The sequence below is a fragment of the Gadus chalcogrammus genome, chromosome 10, assembly GCF_026213295.1.
Source record: "Gadus chalcogrammus isolate NIFS_2021 chromosome 10, NIFS_Gcha_1.0, whole genome shotgun sequence".
In the NCBI taxonomy this organism is placed as follows: Eukaryota; Metazoa; Chordata; class Actinopteri; order Gadiformes; family Gadidae; genus Gadus; species Gadus chalcogrammus.
In genome coordinates, this window is record NC_079421.1 from 17,584,056 (window position 1) to 17,600,651 (window position 16,596).

A 16,596-nucleotide genomic window follows, 5' to 3' on the forward strand; every position below is an offset into this window, starting at 1 on the left:
ACAAAGTGCCTCATCCTTCTTATTTGATCCATGATTACTCTGCCATCAATAACACCACAATAGGTGTGATTTGGGCCAGTATTTTTTGCCCTTTACTGAGTCATCAGTGTGTCATCCTGTGTGACCATGTGTACAACTACTGCTCTGCTGCTCTGTCCCATCCACAGAGTAGTGAGTGTTCTGAGGGAACATTTACACAAGCCCTGGTGGTTGTCCATTAGACATGGGAACCAGCAGAGACCTCACAATGACATATTACAATGTTTTTTTTAGTGACGATATGATATATATATATTTTTTATGTCAATGAAATTCTGTAAACATTGTGACTCGATTTAACGTTTATTGTGCAATTTTATATTTAGATAATAATTTAGTGTGGCTTAACGTGTTTACCACTGAAGATCGGGTTCTAAAGGTCTTTCGGTGTCCACCATTGTTTTTTAAGTAAACTGTTCCAAACAGAGCAGAACATTTTTAATGCCTATTGATTTGAGCTGAAACCCTTAAAACTGCTTCCACTAACATAACATTCACGTTTCTAAAGGTTTTAGTGTTATCTTGCAATACAAGTATTTGGCAAGCAAAGAGTTTGAAGGATCCTTGATGGATTTATCTTATCGGTTCCCATCAGGAAAAGATTGTTATATATTTCACATTAAATAGACGTTTATTTCATAATGATTCGTTTTTTAATAAGACAAAGCACTGAGCTGCCAACACTGTAGCAGGGGTCACATAAAGTGTGTCTTAGTGCCTCATCAAACACAAAATGAAAGGCTTAACTTTGCAGACCGGATCATTTTTGGTACATTTTATTATGCTCTAAATCCCACTTCACCCTAAGTTGTACCACACATTCACACACCTTTTATTGTCAGTTATTTCACAGGCTGAATATCCATTCAGCAGCATAGGCCTCTTGCCTCTTGACACCCACACAGCACCCATAGCAACATGGCGTTTCCTAGTAACCACATTTATGTAATACGTAAAGAAATTGAAGGTAGGGCAGGAATTAGCAAAGTCTAGCTAGAGCTTTGCATGAATCCATCCCGGATGGAATGTGAGGGAGTGCCAGGGTCTGTGTTCACATTCCAAACTTCTTCTAGATCTTTCTCTGTTCCCTGAATGGTCGACAACATGGTAAACACATTGCTCCTGTTATACTGTCAACTTTGATGTTGACTCTTTGAAGGCCTCAGTTATTTAACAGGATGTGTCCTGTATGATAGACACAACCCTCATATATGGACTATATATATATACATATAGTGTGTCCACACTATAACAATACTTTGTACAGACAATTTGCAAAACATTTCATGATTGTGTTGATATTGGCGTATTAACTTCCGTCACTTACCACCCAGCAAATCAGGCAGTGGGGTTGAATACGGTGAAACTTATTCACAGAGAATGAATCCCTAGTTCCCTAGTGTCGGGCCTTTTGAGGATTCAAATATATATACTTCAGTGGGGTTCAGAGTCCTTGAAAATCACGGTTTTCATAGAAGTTAATTTCACTCACTACCCTACAAAGGACATGTTGGCCAATCATTTATATCAGAAGATGTTGATAGAAGTATTAAGGCAATTGTGTCCAAAAAAGTGTCACTGTCCTTATCCTTGTGTCAAACCAAACATAAAAAAAAAAAAAAGCATAAAATGTGGTCTAGTTTACGATACAAAATGATTCGTTCAGTTGTAAATAAATCTGAACTATATCAATCCTACTAACATAAACGTCTATTTTGAGTCCTCTTACATGGCGTTGGTAATCAGCGCCATACTTCCTGTTTCCTGCCCCTTTCTCTCTGATGCACACTGCCCGGGTCCCTTTGAGCCGTGACGATGAGGCGGGTTACGTCACCCATGGCCTCCGTTGGCCACCGTCCTCATTCATTAACCAATCACAATGTACGGTGGCTGGGGCGTAGCCCAACGACCCTCCACCGCCCGCCTCTCCATTCATGATAAATATACTCTATTGTTGCCATGGCGGGCCACCACACCAGTGGGGTGGGGGGGGGGATTCATAATGCAGCGGTGGGGGTGACAGGAGGAGGGGGGGGGGGGGGGTACCTCACGGCCGCCAGCCCCCCCCACTCTAGAGACTCCACTCGTAAACACACAGACGTCATGAGACGGGGGCCCTTGGTGTTGTCCCCTCGGGTGCTCGTGCCAACCGCTCCGCCCCTTTGTGCTGCCAGCCCTCGCCGCGGGGCCCCCCGGGGGAAGGAGTGAGGGGGGGCCCGTGGACCGCTTCCTGCCCCCACCAGGGCCCTCGGTGCCAGCCCGCCCAGGAATGAGATCACTGCTGGCTGGAGGTGGCAGGATGAGCCGTGTGCTGCTCTGCCGCGCCGGTCGCCACTCCTACTCCACTGAGTGGGCACCGGCACTCTGCAACACATGCACTTCTCTCTCACACACACACACACACACACACACACACACACACACACACACACACACACACACACACACACACACACACACACACACACACACACACACACACACACACACACACAGACACATGGGCGCTGATCATAGGCACAGAAACAGGCATGCCCACGCACACACACACAAACCACACCCGGTCGCTGATCATAGGCACACACACACATGCCCACGCATATGCATACACACACACACACGCACACACACACACACACACACACACACACACACACACACACACACACACACACACACACACACACACACACACACACACACACACACACACACACACACATACTCTCCTGGTTGCTATCATAGGTATGCAGACAAGCATGTCCATCATAATCATGATCATGATGATAGACAAACACAGATCATACACACAAATACACACCCATAAATCACTCTTTGACAGTGAATCAGCTATCTGTGTGTGCCAACAGGACATGCCAAGGGAGGGCTCCCATTGTTTGTTCCTGTTTAACCCCCGTAATCTCTCTATCTCTCCATCTCTTCCTCTCTCTCTCTCTCTGACGCTCTCTGACACCACCCACACTCACACACACACACACACACACACACACACACACACACACACACACACACACACACACACACACACACACACACACACACACACACACACACACACACACACACACACACACACATCCACCCCCACACACACACACACACACACACACACACACACACACACACACACACACACACACACACACACACACACACACACACACAAACACACACAACCATCCACCCCCCCCCACACACACACACACCTAGATCCACACATCTAGACACCCACACATACAGCTACTATACTAGTTCTGCATGCTTTTCTCTGCATTCTGAAAAATTAAGTTCATACATACATTCCCTCCATATTACATGCTGTGGTTTTGAAGCAAATGCTTTCAGTTCCATGGTAATATTTTGCCTCACAGTTGTTATTATAGCAGCTGTGCTCTATTTGATATATGGTTGTTCCTTATTATAAACAGATGTATTAGTATGTGGAAGGTGGTATTGCAGGTTCAGTCGTCCATGAGATCATAAAACAGCCAAATTGTTTTCAGCTTGGAATTCTATTCCTGGCCTGCTCTCTGGTGGGATTAGTGTATACCACTGCCCTCTGGTGGCTCAACACAAAACTGCCTGCCTTCATTACGTAAAAGTGTATGTGTGTGTGTGGACGTGTGTGTGTGCGTGTATGTGTGCGTGTGTGTGTTTGCGCATGCGCTTGTGTGTGTGTGTGTGTGTGTGTGTGTGTGTGTGTGTGTGTGTGTGTGTGTGTGTGTGTGTGTGTGTGTGTGTGTGTGTGTGTGTGTGTGTGTGTGTGTGTGTGTGCGCCTGCTTGTGTGTCATCACTCGGGACGGAGGGGAGGAGTTTGTATGTTTGTGTAGTAGTAGTGTATTTGTGGGTATCAGTGGGCGGAGTGAAAACGGCAGTGGACTGTAAAATAAGGGCTTTCCCCTCTCGCTCCATTCTACCCTGCTGCTCTTCCTGTCCCCCCCCCGTCCCCCCGTCCCCCCGTCCCCCCGTCCCCCCTCCCCTATGCTCCACACCTCACAATGTGTGCAGCGGGAGAATCACTAGCTGGAGGAAAGGTTATCTAGAGGACATTCAGTCACGTCAGGCTCTCTCACATCCTACCCTACAGGCACACTATACTCCCTGTATCCCGTTTGGATGCGGCTTTCACTGTCATCCTCTTCCCCTCACGTTGACCTTGATGAGTATCCCCGGTATAGATCTTAGTCTAGGGTTGTGATGAAGTCTTTGGGTTCAGCGTGTCATCAATCCATTTAATCTGTGGTCGTTTCCTGACAGTGCATTACTGATGTGGCCCATTGCATGGCGTGGTGAAGCTCTTGTAATGGTGGACCTCTACTGGGACCGCCTACGTTTCTGTAAAGACACCCCATTCATATGGTTTGAGCTTGAGCCAAGTGGTCGAAGAAGCTACTCTCAAAACCTTGTCTCCTTGAAAAACGAACAAGATCGCAGTGATAAGAGTAGAGACAATATCGTGAATAAATGGGGATACGAAATGTGGAAATGTATACTGTTTTAATTTGGTTCAAATCTTTGAAAAAAACAACAAGCGCATCAACATGAACGACACTCAACGTGTGTGTGGCTGGCGGCTCCGTGCCTCGTGATGATGAGGAACGGGACGGTATGCTGGCTTCTGATCAGAGTGGTTATTGTCTCGCGTCTATCTTCACAAAGATCAACTTTAACTTCAAGTTTGACTGTCGGATGAAGCAGTGTGCGTAATACATGAGAGGGGATAACCGATAGGCGTGCCGACAGGAATACAAAAGTGTTTATGGATGAGACAACGTCAGGGTCGACCCCCTAACTTCACACATTTTTTGCTCACACAAAAAAAAGAGGAAAAAAGTGTTTTGCTATGACGTGTATTAAACCACAGAACAATGTTTTCAGACGGATGCACAGTATTAACCTCAAAAACAAACGATACAACAGCAATAAAACAGTGACACGAAATAAAACGTATATCCTCAGAGATAGGGAAGATAAGAAATAGACAAAAATACATACAATTAGCGAACAAGGGGTTCGCGGCGGAGCTAGCTGTTACCCGACGTGGACGGGGGAACGCCTTTACACCTTCTTCATGTTTCCTACCAGTTTGCGCGGTGGGTCAGACAACGGTTACGTCAAGGCTTGCGGGTGTGTTCCACCACGAGAACCAGGTCGCCGCTGGAAAAAACACGGAGGACGTAGAACCGCTTCATCATCTGGTCCTCCCCAAACCGGCCCGCTCTGTAAACCTGCTCCATGTTCCACATCTCGCCATCTTTATCATCATCATCATCATCATCATCATCATCGTTCATCGTTTATTCCTGCCTTTTCGTTCTTCTTCCCACCTCCTCCTTCACCACCACCACCACCACCACCCCACACTACCATGAGGGACGGGAGGGAGTGGGAGGGAGTGGGCGGAGGGCTGGGGGAGTCCTCCAGCTCGGCCCCCCCCCTCCCTCTAGAAGGTGTGGGGCCCCACGTAGACGGAGAGCCGCAGGACGGAGCTGGTCTGGTAGCTGAGCAGCGGGTTGACGGACAGCATCTCCAGGTCCAGGGTGTACTCCTTGGGGCCCGTGACGGCGCGTGCCAGCACCAGCATGGCGCTGATGTTGTTGATTTGCTGCAAGGAGAAGAGACGCAAGGGAGAAAACGTCTTGAGCTTTTATTGTGAAAAGCCAAGGGGGGACTGTTTGCTCCTAAAGGCCCACCTGGTGATTACCGAGGAGGCTTTTGGTCCCTTTGGTCTGGGATTGGAGTCACGGTTCACCGATGTTTTGGAGCCTGAACGGCCGTACTGTTATTATGTATTCTGGGGTCTGAGGGAACTATATTGAGATATCGAGATAGACAGCGTTGTAAACTAGGAACCATAATTTTGTGAACATAACGTCGACAAATGTCTGGTAGGGAGATAGAGAAGGTCACCTGACAACTAGAACTAGAGGGTGGCAGGTTCAGTTAGTGTGTGTGTGTGTGTGTGTGTGTGTGTGTGTGTGTGTGTGTGTGTGTGTGTGTGTGTGTGTGTGTGTGTGTGTGTGTGTGTGTGTGTGTGTGTGTGTGTGTGTGTGTGTGTGTGTGTGTGTAGGTGTATCTCAAAATAACATGCAATTGTCTTTCAGTGGCTTGAAAACAACTCTATAAATACAATCCAATAACCAACTGTTGCTTTGTGCGACCTAAACAAAAATGTCAACCCGTCAGTGCCTCCCGGTTTATCACTTATTTTATATCTATTTATAAGATTCTTAATTTCTGTTAAAACTTGTATTGTATTTTGCAGTACGTCACTCAAACATTTCAGTGCACATCCTGTATGCGTACGTGAAAAATAAAGCAGGCCTACTTTGACTCTTTGAACCTTAGCCCCGCCGCGGCCGCCCGGCGCTCACCCTGATGTAGAAGTCGGAGTTGTCGTCCCCGGAGCGGATGCGGAAGGTGTTGTAGGCGCCTGACGACAGGCTGGTTGCCTGGATCTGGAAGATGTCCGAGGGCACGGAGCGCTCCGAGGTGATGCTCATGTAGCGGTTGACGATGGAGTATGGCAGGTCGCGGCACGCCGGTTTTGTCGCGGGGCAGATGCAACGGCTGGACGCCACGGCAACGGAAACAGAGGGGTGAAGGGGTCATGCAGTGTGTGCAGAGGTATCTGTGGTGATATGATTACGCCACCAACTCAACAACATAGCTCAAGGTCCGACCAAGCAAAAATACAAAAAATAAAAATAAAATCTTTGCGGAAGTTGTGGAATAAACAGATACATCTATCGATATTCATATTTAATAGGTTACATTTATAATGTTTATTTGTTTTGCTTTAAAAAAAAATATGCAGAAAAAAAGTGATCTTAAATGTCCAGCAGAGGGCATAGTGGACAAGAAAAATATGGATAAAAACAATATCGACAGTGAAAATAGTTTTTTCTAATATCTTCGCGCCTCATAAATAACATGTATCTTTGAAATAACAATAGAGATCAACACCTGCAACTAATTACACACTTATTTCACAATTGCCTTCGCTTTCCAAATGTCCCGAAATTGGACGAACAAACGGAAAAAGTAATTGCGGTAATCGTGTAATCTGAGCCATGCGAGCGATTAAAATTTCCTTCACGGCCTGCAATTATTTTGTCATAATAGCAAAAAGGTGTTTATGTGTGCGTTTGTCTTTTCAACAGTTTGGACCCAGCTGTCAAGAACGGTGGAGCGCGTCGTAAACGCAGTGCCTCACTCACTTGTCCGATAGTTGCACGTACGGCTCCTGGCATCGGTTGGTGTCCACGCACTGGTAGCGCCCGTGGATGTTGACGCACATCTGCGACTCGGTGCACTGGTGCTCACCCGTCTCACACTCGTTCACATCTGGATAGAAGGAGAAGAGACTGCATGAGGTTTCCTCATGTAGAGAGTGTTTGTGTGTGTGTGTGTGTGTGTGTGTGTGTGTGTGTGTGTGTGTGTGTGTGTGTGTGTGTGTGTGTGTGTGTGTGTGTGTGGGGGGGGGGGGGGGGGGGGGTCGGTGTTTAGGGACTGGGAGCAGGGGCCGGGGGGTCCTTGCGTAAGGTTGGGGGGGGGGGGGTTTTGTGTTTGTGTTTGTATGTGGTAGAGGGGGATGCGTATCAAGTGTGTGTATTGGGGATCCTGCTGTGTAGTAGTGCTGGGATGGTTCTTCTTTGCATGTGGAAGTGAGGTTTGGGGGGGTCTTTGGGTTCAGTTGGTGGGGCCTTTTCCTGTGGTTGGGGGTCTTTGCTTGGGGGTTAGGGTCTTTGCGTGTGTTTGGGGGGGGTCTTTGCTTGGGGTTGTGGGTCATAGCGTGTGAATGGGGGTCTTAGTGTGTGTTTGGGGCCTTTGCATGTGGTATTGTTCGGGGGGGGGGAGGTGTGCGGTAGTGGAAAAGAGGCTGCTGAAGGGGTATCTTACCCTGGCACAGCCGAGTGCCCAGCAGCTGGTACCCTTCTGGGCATTCACAGTAGAACTTTCCTGGTTGGTTGACGCACTGATGCTGGCAGTGGTAAATGGAATAGCTGCACTCGTCTAGGTCTGTACAGACGGACACACGGACACCGGAAGGGGGAGGCGGACATTCAGACAGAGGAGGAACGTCCACAACATTAACCATCTGTATTTTAGAAGGGGTTCTGAATAGCTCTGAGCTACAGCTGCTGAGTGGAATCAGCTGGTTCCATACAGGGGTTGGGGGCGGAGCTTGAAGCCCTGGTCACCGAGCAACAGGTGAGCTCTGAGAGGTAAAAGAAAAAACGACATGTTTACCGTTGCAGGTGAAGCCGTCGGGGCCGAGCTCGTAGCCCTGGTCGCAGCGACACATGAAGGTCCCGTAGGTGTTGTAACACCGCTGGGTGCAGGGTGCACCCATCTCACACTCATTCACATCTGGAGGAAAGACAAACCACTGGATGTGACTCACGGATAAGAATAACAATGTAACCGTTCGTCAGCCCTTAGTGAGTGGAATGAGTGCTCCGTGCGTCTTGACTGCGACTGCCTGCGTATGAGACCACTTTGTTCTGAGAACACCACCGGTTCTTCTGATATTGTTATTAAAGGATTTAACTCAGGAAGGGAGGGAGGGAGGGAGGGAGGGAGCAGAGGGGGAGGGGCCATTTTGGGGGGCTGTACAGTTTCAAAATCTTGCTCTCTTTTGAGCTCTCTCTCCTTACAACTCTCAGAACTTACCTACAGCAGCTTTTAAGTGTTATCATAAAAAATAATATGTTTATTTTACATAGAGCTTTTCTCAAACTCAAGGTCGCTTTACAGATTCAGTACAGCACAACGAGAAGAACAAGAAGTAAGGAACAACACACGTCAAAATAAAAGTATGGTAGTAGTAATAGTTATACCACATACCCCACTGTCCACACTTTTGTGCATCTGTCTCCACGGTGATGTGTACCCTTTGAAGACTCACCTATACAGGAGCGGTTGTTCCCGGCCAGTTGGAAGCCGGGCTCACATTGGCAGGAGAAGGAGCCGGGGACGTTGACACAGTGGTGCTGGCAGTACCGGTACCTGCACTCGTCGATGTCTGACACACACAGGGGGGTGATAGAGAGAGGCAAGGACATACATATATATATATGAGAGAGAGAGAGAGAGAGAGAGAGAGAGAGAGAGAGAGAGAGAGAGAGAGAGAGAGAGAGAGAGAGAGAGAGAGAGAGACAGAGACAGAGAGAGATGCTATAAAACGACAGTCCTATACATGTTGTCCACCATCATCAAAGTAGGCTGTAATAAGGTCTTAAGATTCTGCCTGGTTCTGAACCTCCGAGCCAGTAAGCCCCATACAATTACGATATATCTTTTCACTTTCTTATGACAAATGACAAAATATCCTGCCGTAAATGTAGCAAGCGCTTAGAACCATGACGCAGCCAAGATGGCCGCCGCTTGGTGAATAAGTCCATTAAGATCCAGAGTTAAGTTCCTCTGGCTGTGTATCTCCGTGGGGTAGCAGTGAAGGGGGTCTCACCGATGCACTCCGTCCCAACCTTGCGGTAACCGTCAGGGCACTGGCAAGTGAACGCCCCCTGAGTGTTGATGCACTGCTGGCTGGGCTGACAGTCATGTTCGTCACGCTCACACTCGTCCACATCTGTGTTAGTGTGTGTGTATATAATGTTGTGTGTGTGTGTGTGTGTGTGTGTGTGTGTGTGTGTGTGTGTGTTTGTGTGTGAGTTGAAATGTGTGTGTGTATATCATTGTGTGTGTGTGTGTGTGTGTGTGTGTGTGTGTGTGTGTGTGTGTGTGTGTGTGTGTGTGTGTGTGTGTGTGAGTTTGTACGTGTGTGTGTGTGTGTGTGTGTGTGTTTGTTTGTGTATATCATCGTGTGTGTGTTTGTATATATATATGCGTTCATGGGAGACAGAGAAAGGGGGGAGGCATAAAATCAGATCAGTGAGATTGTCCTCAAGTGTGAACAACACAACATATTTCCGGTGACGGTGTTTTCACTATGACTCCTTTATGAGTAGAGGCATCATTGTCTCCTGTCTGAGATCAGTCATCAAGCCGGCCCTTTGATCCACCACTTGCACTGCATTTTATTCGATACGCGTCATCCATGAGGCACGTTGCGCAACCACTAAAGACAGTGGGGTTCGTACCCGGAAGCCTACTCCTCAACCGCTGGCCTACCCCGGCCCTATGAGGCTGCAGAATGCCCTTTGGACGGGGGTCTGGGTTTTCTAGAGTTTTTAAAGGCGACAGCTGAGAAGTGTGCGTCATGCTGATTCACTACTGCTGTCTCATGCTGTCCCCAGCCTGTCGAAACCTCACCGCTCTCAGACACCAGTAGCCCCCCTCTAACCCTAGAATCCCCCCCCCACCAGACCAGACCGGTACATAAAAACAGAGCAGCTGTCTTTGTGTGAAATCTCTACATTCCAACCCTTTTCCTTCTCCCATTACAACAATCCCCCCAAACACACGCACACACACACACACACACACACACACACACACACACACACACACACACACACACACACACACACACACACACACACACACACACACACACACACACACACACACACACACACACACACAAACACACACACACACACACTTACACTCACACTCTCACACGCACACAGATGCCCGACCCCCTTTCCTGTGCTCCCTGTCCAAACACCTGCTGACGAGCACCTGTCACTCACAACGGACAATCGCTGACAATGCTCAACAAACGACCCCCCCCCCCCATCCCGCCACCTAACACAACCACACACACACACACACACACACACAAACACAGTGGCCAACCGTTTCTGGGACCACCTGTCTACCTTCACCCCTTCCCCCTCCCACCCACCCCTTCACCCCCCACCATGATGCCCCCCGCGGCGGCGCTTCCCCCGGCCAGACACCCACCCACACAGCTGTCTCCCTGGGGCTCGTAGCCCAGGGGACAGGGGTTGAAGGGCTCCGGCACGGTGGGGGTGTGGGCGGGCTCGGGGGCGGGGATGACGGAGGCCGAGCGGGGCAGACACAGGTAGCCCCCGTAGTGGTTGAAGCACTTCATCTCTCCTTTGCAGGCGTCGGCGATCGTCTCACACTCGTTTACGTCTAGGGGGGGTGGGGGGGGGGGGGGGGGGGGGGGGGGGAGAGAGAAGGAGGTGGAGGAGGACATGGTTTTGGACGTGGGGAGGTAGGGAGCATTTTCATCGAGGCAAAGGGGAATTTCGCAGAGCAGAGTGGGGAAGTGGGAGGACGGGGAAGATCGTTTCACTTTGGGCATTCTAGCCGGGGAGCAACCCCTCTTACAAGTGAGGTCGAGAACAAGCAAAACACACACACACAGCATTGGGGTCGCTACCAGAAAAAATGCTGAACGAACAAGGGTGTGTAGAGTGGTTGGACAAACTCCTGGCATGAATACATGTGTTTGGCAGCTGATCTGTAAAGTGAGGAGGGGCTGAGAACATGATGATGAGGGGGCCGGTACCTTTGCAGTGCTGGGTCTGAGGATCCCACTGGTACCCATCTGTGCATTCCTACAACCGGGAGACAACCAGTAGACCACCAGGACAGAAGGTGTTAAGAATGTGTTTTCTGAACAAGCCTGTTTTCAGCAATCATGACATTATAGCGCATAGAATAGCACCACAGCATTATGTTGAAATGGTCAACACTGACAGTGTGAGCTTGAAATGTAACTCTGATGTAATCCCTCATTCAACTACATCACACAGATGGTATACACAAAGCACAAAGACAATAACTTGGCTTCCCTATATCTTTTCTCATCTATCCTTTCTGCAGTTATAATTTAACATAAAAAGTTTGGATGAAGCAACATTTAATCCCACAGACGAGATTCAGATGCCAACCATTAAATCAACAATAGTTTTGAAACAAAACTCTGAGTAACAACAAACTGGCTTTTATAAAGAGGGTTTATAAAGAGAGAGACAGACAGAAGGACAGACAGATATAAAGATACATACATACATACATACATACATACATACATACGTACGTACGTACGTACGTACGTACAGACAGACAGACAGACAGACAGACAGACAGACAGACAGACAGACAGACAGACAGACAGACAGACAGACAGACAGACAGACAGACAGACAGACAGATAGATAGATAGATAGATAGATAGATAGATAGATAGATAGATAGATAGATAGATAGATAGATAGATAGATAGATAGATAGATAGATAGATAAAAGGAAGAGAGGGAGAGAGGGAGAAAGATAGATGGACATCAAGTCTTACCGTATAGGTATGACTTTCCGTTACAGGCTCTGAAATGGTGCTTCGAACAAGCACAGACACACAAGCGCACACACACAAAACAGTCACACAACCACTCTGCATGCTCGCAATCTAAAAGACACACACTAAGTAAGAGTAGGGACACAGCTAGACACAAGACAAACACACTGACACACATACACGAGACGCAAGTTCACACACACACGCACGCGTGCACACACTCAAAAGACACACACACGCGCGCACACTCAAACTGGCACACTGCTGTCAGAGAGGTGGAGGTGCCCGGGGTTGTATAGGAGGGGGGCCGAGTGGGTGTGAGGAGCTGCCAAGGGGGGGGGTCGGGATCTGTAACAAGAGATGGGACAGAGAGTTTGGAAAAGAACATTAAGGAAGAGTTACAAGACCGGCTAAATACCTGCTCAACATACACAGATGTGGGGCGCACTGTGCGCCCTGCATCAGCTCCCTCAGGGGGTAATCCAGGTATGAATTAACCTTTAATTAAAAACAAACACGGCGGAGAGACAAAGTTTAAGCAGACGAGGAAGAGCGTCTAGGACCTTCTTTATGTTCGCTGTTTGCCGAGCAAACAGCACCTGGTATTAAAACTACCAGGAAAAAATGAATAGCGCCGACGGCTCCAAACAGGTGTAAACATAAACAAAATGACGTCGACCTGCTGCATCCTTGAGCCGAAAATAAAAAAGTCAACAACCCCGCGATACTTTGGCGTTGGACTCTCCACAAACGGCTCTCTGTGTGCCCGGTCTCGTGAAGGCGCCAGGACGCGGACGGCTTCGGCTGGCACTTGGCAGAGAGAACTGAGCTGCTCAGCTCCAGAGCAGCACTGGCAGGAGGAGCCCCCCCCCGCTGGTGGGTTACCTGTGGCCTGTTTTACAGCTCGCTGCACTTCGTCACCTACTTCGGTCGGCCACTGTATAATTGGCCCGGGACACACTCACTCTGTGTCTCCATCCGTACCTAAAAGGTGTAGGTTTATTTTAGAAGGTGTCTTCATTTGATGTCGTTTGGGAGAAAATGCTTGCCTCGAATGGCTCCTTGAGGAAAAAAATGAATGAATCTAGTTGAATTTAGTTTCATGTTTTGTTCTGGCTTTGGTGAAGCTCTTCAGGGTTGATGGGAATGGGGTCAAATCTTTCTCTTCCCTCTTTCTGAGCACACAGTCTGGGATTTGGCCCGCGCTAGAACTACCCTCGTTCGTATTGCAACTCTTGCTGAAGGGGACAACAGTTCAAGCAGACCGTCCCTACGTTTAAACTCTAAATGTAACACGTCAACAATCATCTGCATCAGCTCATCCCTCGCCGTAGGAACGGCAGTGAAGAAACAGGGCTGCTCAAAGAAATAATCAAACAGTTCTAAGAAAGGGCTCCAGTCAAAACACACAAGGGGGAAAGCTATAATCACGGCTTTCCTGGTGAGTGTCTACGTGCACACTCGCACAGTCTCCTGTGTCCCTCCGAAAGGCCCACTTAGAAAGCAATGATTATTGTTGTATCACACGGTCAAGGCCACAGAGTAATGCATAAATACACACTCACAGCCTTTCTCTATGACATCACACGCACCACCCGGGGCCCGCTAAGCAAGGGAGTCGAGGGAAACTCGCCTTCCTCCCCCCATGGTTTCGCGTCCCTACCTTACAATCAGCCGGCCGCAGCATGTGACCTTTCCGGTCCCCAGGTTGGCACCGCGGCCCGGTCAGAAAAAGAGTAAAAACATGACCCCAAAAACCACCCAAATAAAACAAACTGCCCGCCAGGCCAGGGTCCGGCCACGACATGACTGCGGCCGGCGGGGGGGGTGGGGGGGCAGCAGACGGTCAGCGAGGGCTGGGGGGGGGGGTGGAGGGTGGGGGGTGGTGGGGGGGGTGTGTGGATGCTAAGGTCTGAAGAGCGGTGGACCTCTGGAATTCTCATGGCAGGGCTGTGGGCTCAGATTCCCAGCTGGGTTTCCCAGAGTATCATGTTCTGGGAAACCCTGTCGGACCGTGGACCGGACGCCGGCCGGACACGGCGTTGGCCAGGACCTTTGGTGACCGCCGGGCCTCCGGGCCTCCGCATCTCTCTCTCTCTCCGGAGGGCGTTGCTCGATGGCACTGGGACGGTGCGATCACAGTCACGATGACCGCTGGAATGGACTTTAGGATTCCTGGCGGGCAAACCTCTCAATAGAAGTGTTTACGGAGTGACAGTATAGACACAGTATCTGAGGTCAGTTCCTCCTCACCCACTTATTCCTTGGTAAAATACTCAAGGAAGACTTGAGAGAACAAGCTAACTCCCACACAGACCGAACCTGATCTGGGAATCAAACATTTTTGGAGTTGCTTATCAATGGCGCCGTCCACTGCCCCGGTGCGCCTACCTATCGCAGAGTTGAACCCACCGAAGAATCGGCACGGTCCTCGAGGTGGCCTCCTTGAAACGAGAAAAGCGAGAGAATACCCCAGCTAGACCACACGCAGAGGCACATATCCACTCAAAAAGTCAAACAAACAAAGGAAAAACTCCCACAGATGACTTTTGTACAGCCTTGTAGTAGACACAGCCTGCCCTGTTCAGCCTATTAGAGCACAGAGCACAGATCTAGAGCATGGAAGACTGGTGTGGTGGAGCTGGGCTTTGGTTAAGCCCCAGACTCCTGAGATTTGCTTTATTCAGCCCACAAACGTCTGTGTGCGAGCAGCACACAGACGCATCTGTGTTGTGGGAAGTGACCGAGGACAGGGGAGATAACCAGTCTCTTGCCTGGAAACTTTAGTCTTCTGGCATCCATCCTGTGGACCCGGTCGCCCACCATAGAATTCCCTGGTGGGGTGGAAATGCGGCCTAGTATTACGGGGGGCTACCTACGCGTAGAAAACACTGCTTTGGAAGGGGACAATATACAGTACAATTTGTACTCTAATGCTCTTAAGATTGAGCCTTGTAATCACAGTGAAATGGGTTGTGTTTGGGTATCTTTGGTGTGTTTTTGTGGGTGGATAGCGGGCTTGTATTTTGAGTGGCACCTGTTTCCCCTGGAAGATATAGAGTGTTGCACTTCCTGTACTGCAGCCACAGACCTTGTAGACTTAGGAGAACTTCCAAGGTGACCAACAGCGACATGTTTTCTTGTTAAATCTTGCCTGGTTCCTGGCAGGGATGATTAAACTAACAATGTGACGTTACATGTTGTGAAATACAAGCTAAGAGGAAAACATGCACCTACACTTTCTTACCCAGTTACTCTTCCTGCTTTCTGTTCAAACTCACACTCACACACACACACACACACACACACACACACACACACACACACACACACACACACACACACACACACACACACACACACACACACACACACACACACACACACAAACGTAGACCAGCACATAAACAGTGGGCCATGTTATCTCAGCCCTTGCTGGGAGCCAGCTGTAACACAGCAGACTGGAAAGTGGAGCAATGGAGAAGCTGAGATGAGTTCGGCCTTTAGACCCAAGTGAGAGAGTGAGAAAGCGATCTTTGAAGAGGCAGTCAGAGACAAGTAATATTTGCTGGCTTGCTTGCCGATACAAGCAAGGAGGCAAATATCAAGCAAACATATTTAATTGAGACAAGGGCACTGAATGAGTCACTCCACCGGTGCCTTGACACACATGCGTGCGCCAAACACACACACACACACACACACACACGCACACACACACACACACACAGACACAGACACAGACACAGATACACACAGGGCTCAAGTCCTGTACTTACTTCAACTCTACGGCTCTGTGGGCTGAGTGTGTTGCGGCGCAGCGTCCCTGATGAGCTCAAGTGGAGCAGCGGTCCCTGCAGCCTGGGCTCTGGGATCCTCCCGGGGAGAGAGACAGGCAGAGAGGGAGAGAGAGAGTGGGGAGACCGACAGCTGGAGCAGCTGAACACATGCAGGGGAGGAAAAGAAAGAGCAAGCAAGAGACAGGGAGGGAGAGAGAGAGTGAGAGAGAGAGAGAGAGAGAGAGAGAGGGAAGGAGAGCGGGAGAACCAGCGCGAGCGAGGGCGGAGATTGGGACAGCCCATTCCTCCTCCCTCCTCCCGCCCTCCCTCCATCCCAAGCCCCCCAGCCGATTTGGCCCCCTGCACAGCCATCCTCCCAAGTCTCACTCCCCCACACACTGCTCCCCCCCCCCCCCCCCCCCCCCCTCATTCCTTGACCCCCCAGGATGCAAATTCCTGGTCTGCGGCCCAAATACTCAAAACCGTCCAAATCTCGGGCGGAACAACAACTTGCATAG

The 16,596-nt window shown here is 49.3% G+C and overlaps 1 protein-coding gene across 2 annotated transcripts; it reads right to left on the reverse strand.

Moving 5' to 3' along the window:
• Positions 1-4,174: 4,174 nt before the first annotated feature.
• Positions 4,175-16,253, reverse strand: efemp2a (EGF containing fibulin extracellular matrix protein 2a). 2 transcript variants are annotated; one of them, XM_056600997.1, is made up of 11 exons: positions 16,079-16,253; positions 12,300-12,647; positions 11,511-11,559; positions 10,937-11,131; positions 9,534-9,656; positions 8,973-9,089; positions 8,315-8,434; positions 7,964-8,083; positions 7,282-7,408; positions 6,436-6,631; positions 4,175-5,666 (listed from the first exon to the last, which is right to left on the reverse strand). In XM_056600997.1, exons 2-11 carry the CDS (start codon positions 12,399-12,401, stop codon positions 5,505-5,507), a joined length of 1,311 nt encoding a protein of 436 aa, XP_056456972.1. In that variant the 5' UTR covers positions 12,402-12,647; positions 16,079-16,253; the 3' UTR covers positions 4,175-5,504. The 2 variants fall into 2 exon arrangements, with proteins under 2 accessions (XP_056456972.1, XP_056456973.1); XM_056600998.1 differs by lacking the exon at positions 16,079-16,253 and having other exon boundaries at positions 12,300-12,648.
• Positions 16,254-16,596: the final 343 nt, after the last annotated feature.

Excerpts from the sequence above, each read along its gene's own strand:
- efemp2a (XM_056600997.1), bottom strand. The coding sequence starts at position 12,401 with ATGCAGAGTGGTTGTGTGACTGTTTTGTGTGTGTGCGCTTGTGTGTCT. Across the intron at positions 8,084-8,314 it reads CGACGGCTTCACCTGCAACG|ACCTAGACGAGTGCAGCTAT; the intron begins GTAAACATGTCG and ends CCGTCTGTACAG. Across the intron at positions 6,632-7,281 it reads TACGTGCAACTATCGGACAA|CCGTTGCATCTGCCCCGCGA; the intron begins GTGAGTGAGGCA and ends CGTGGCGTCCAG.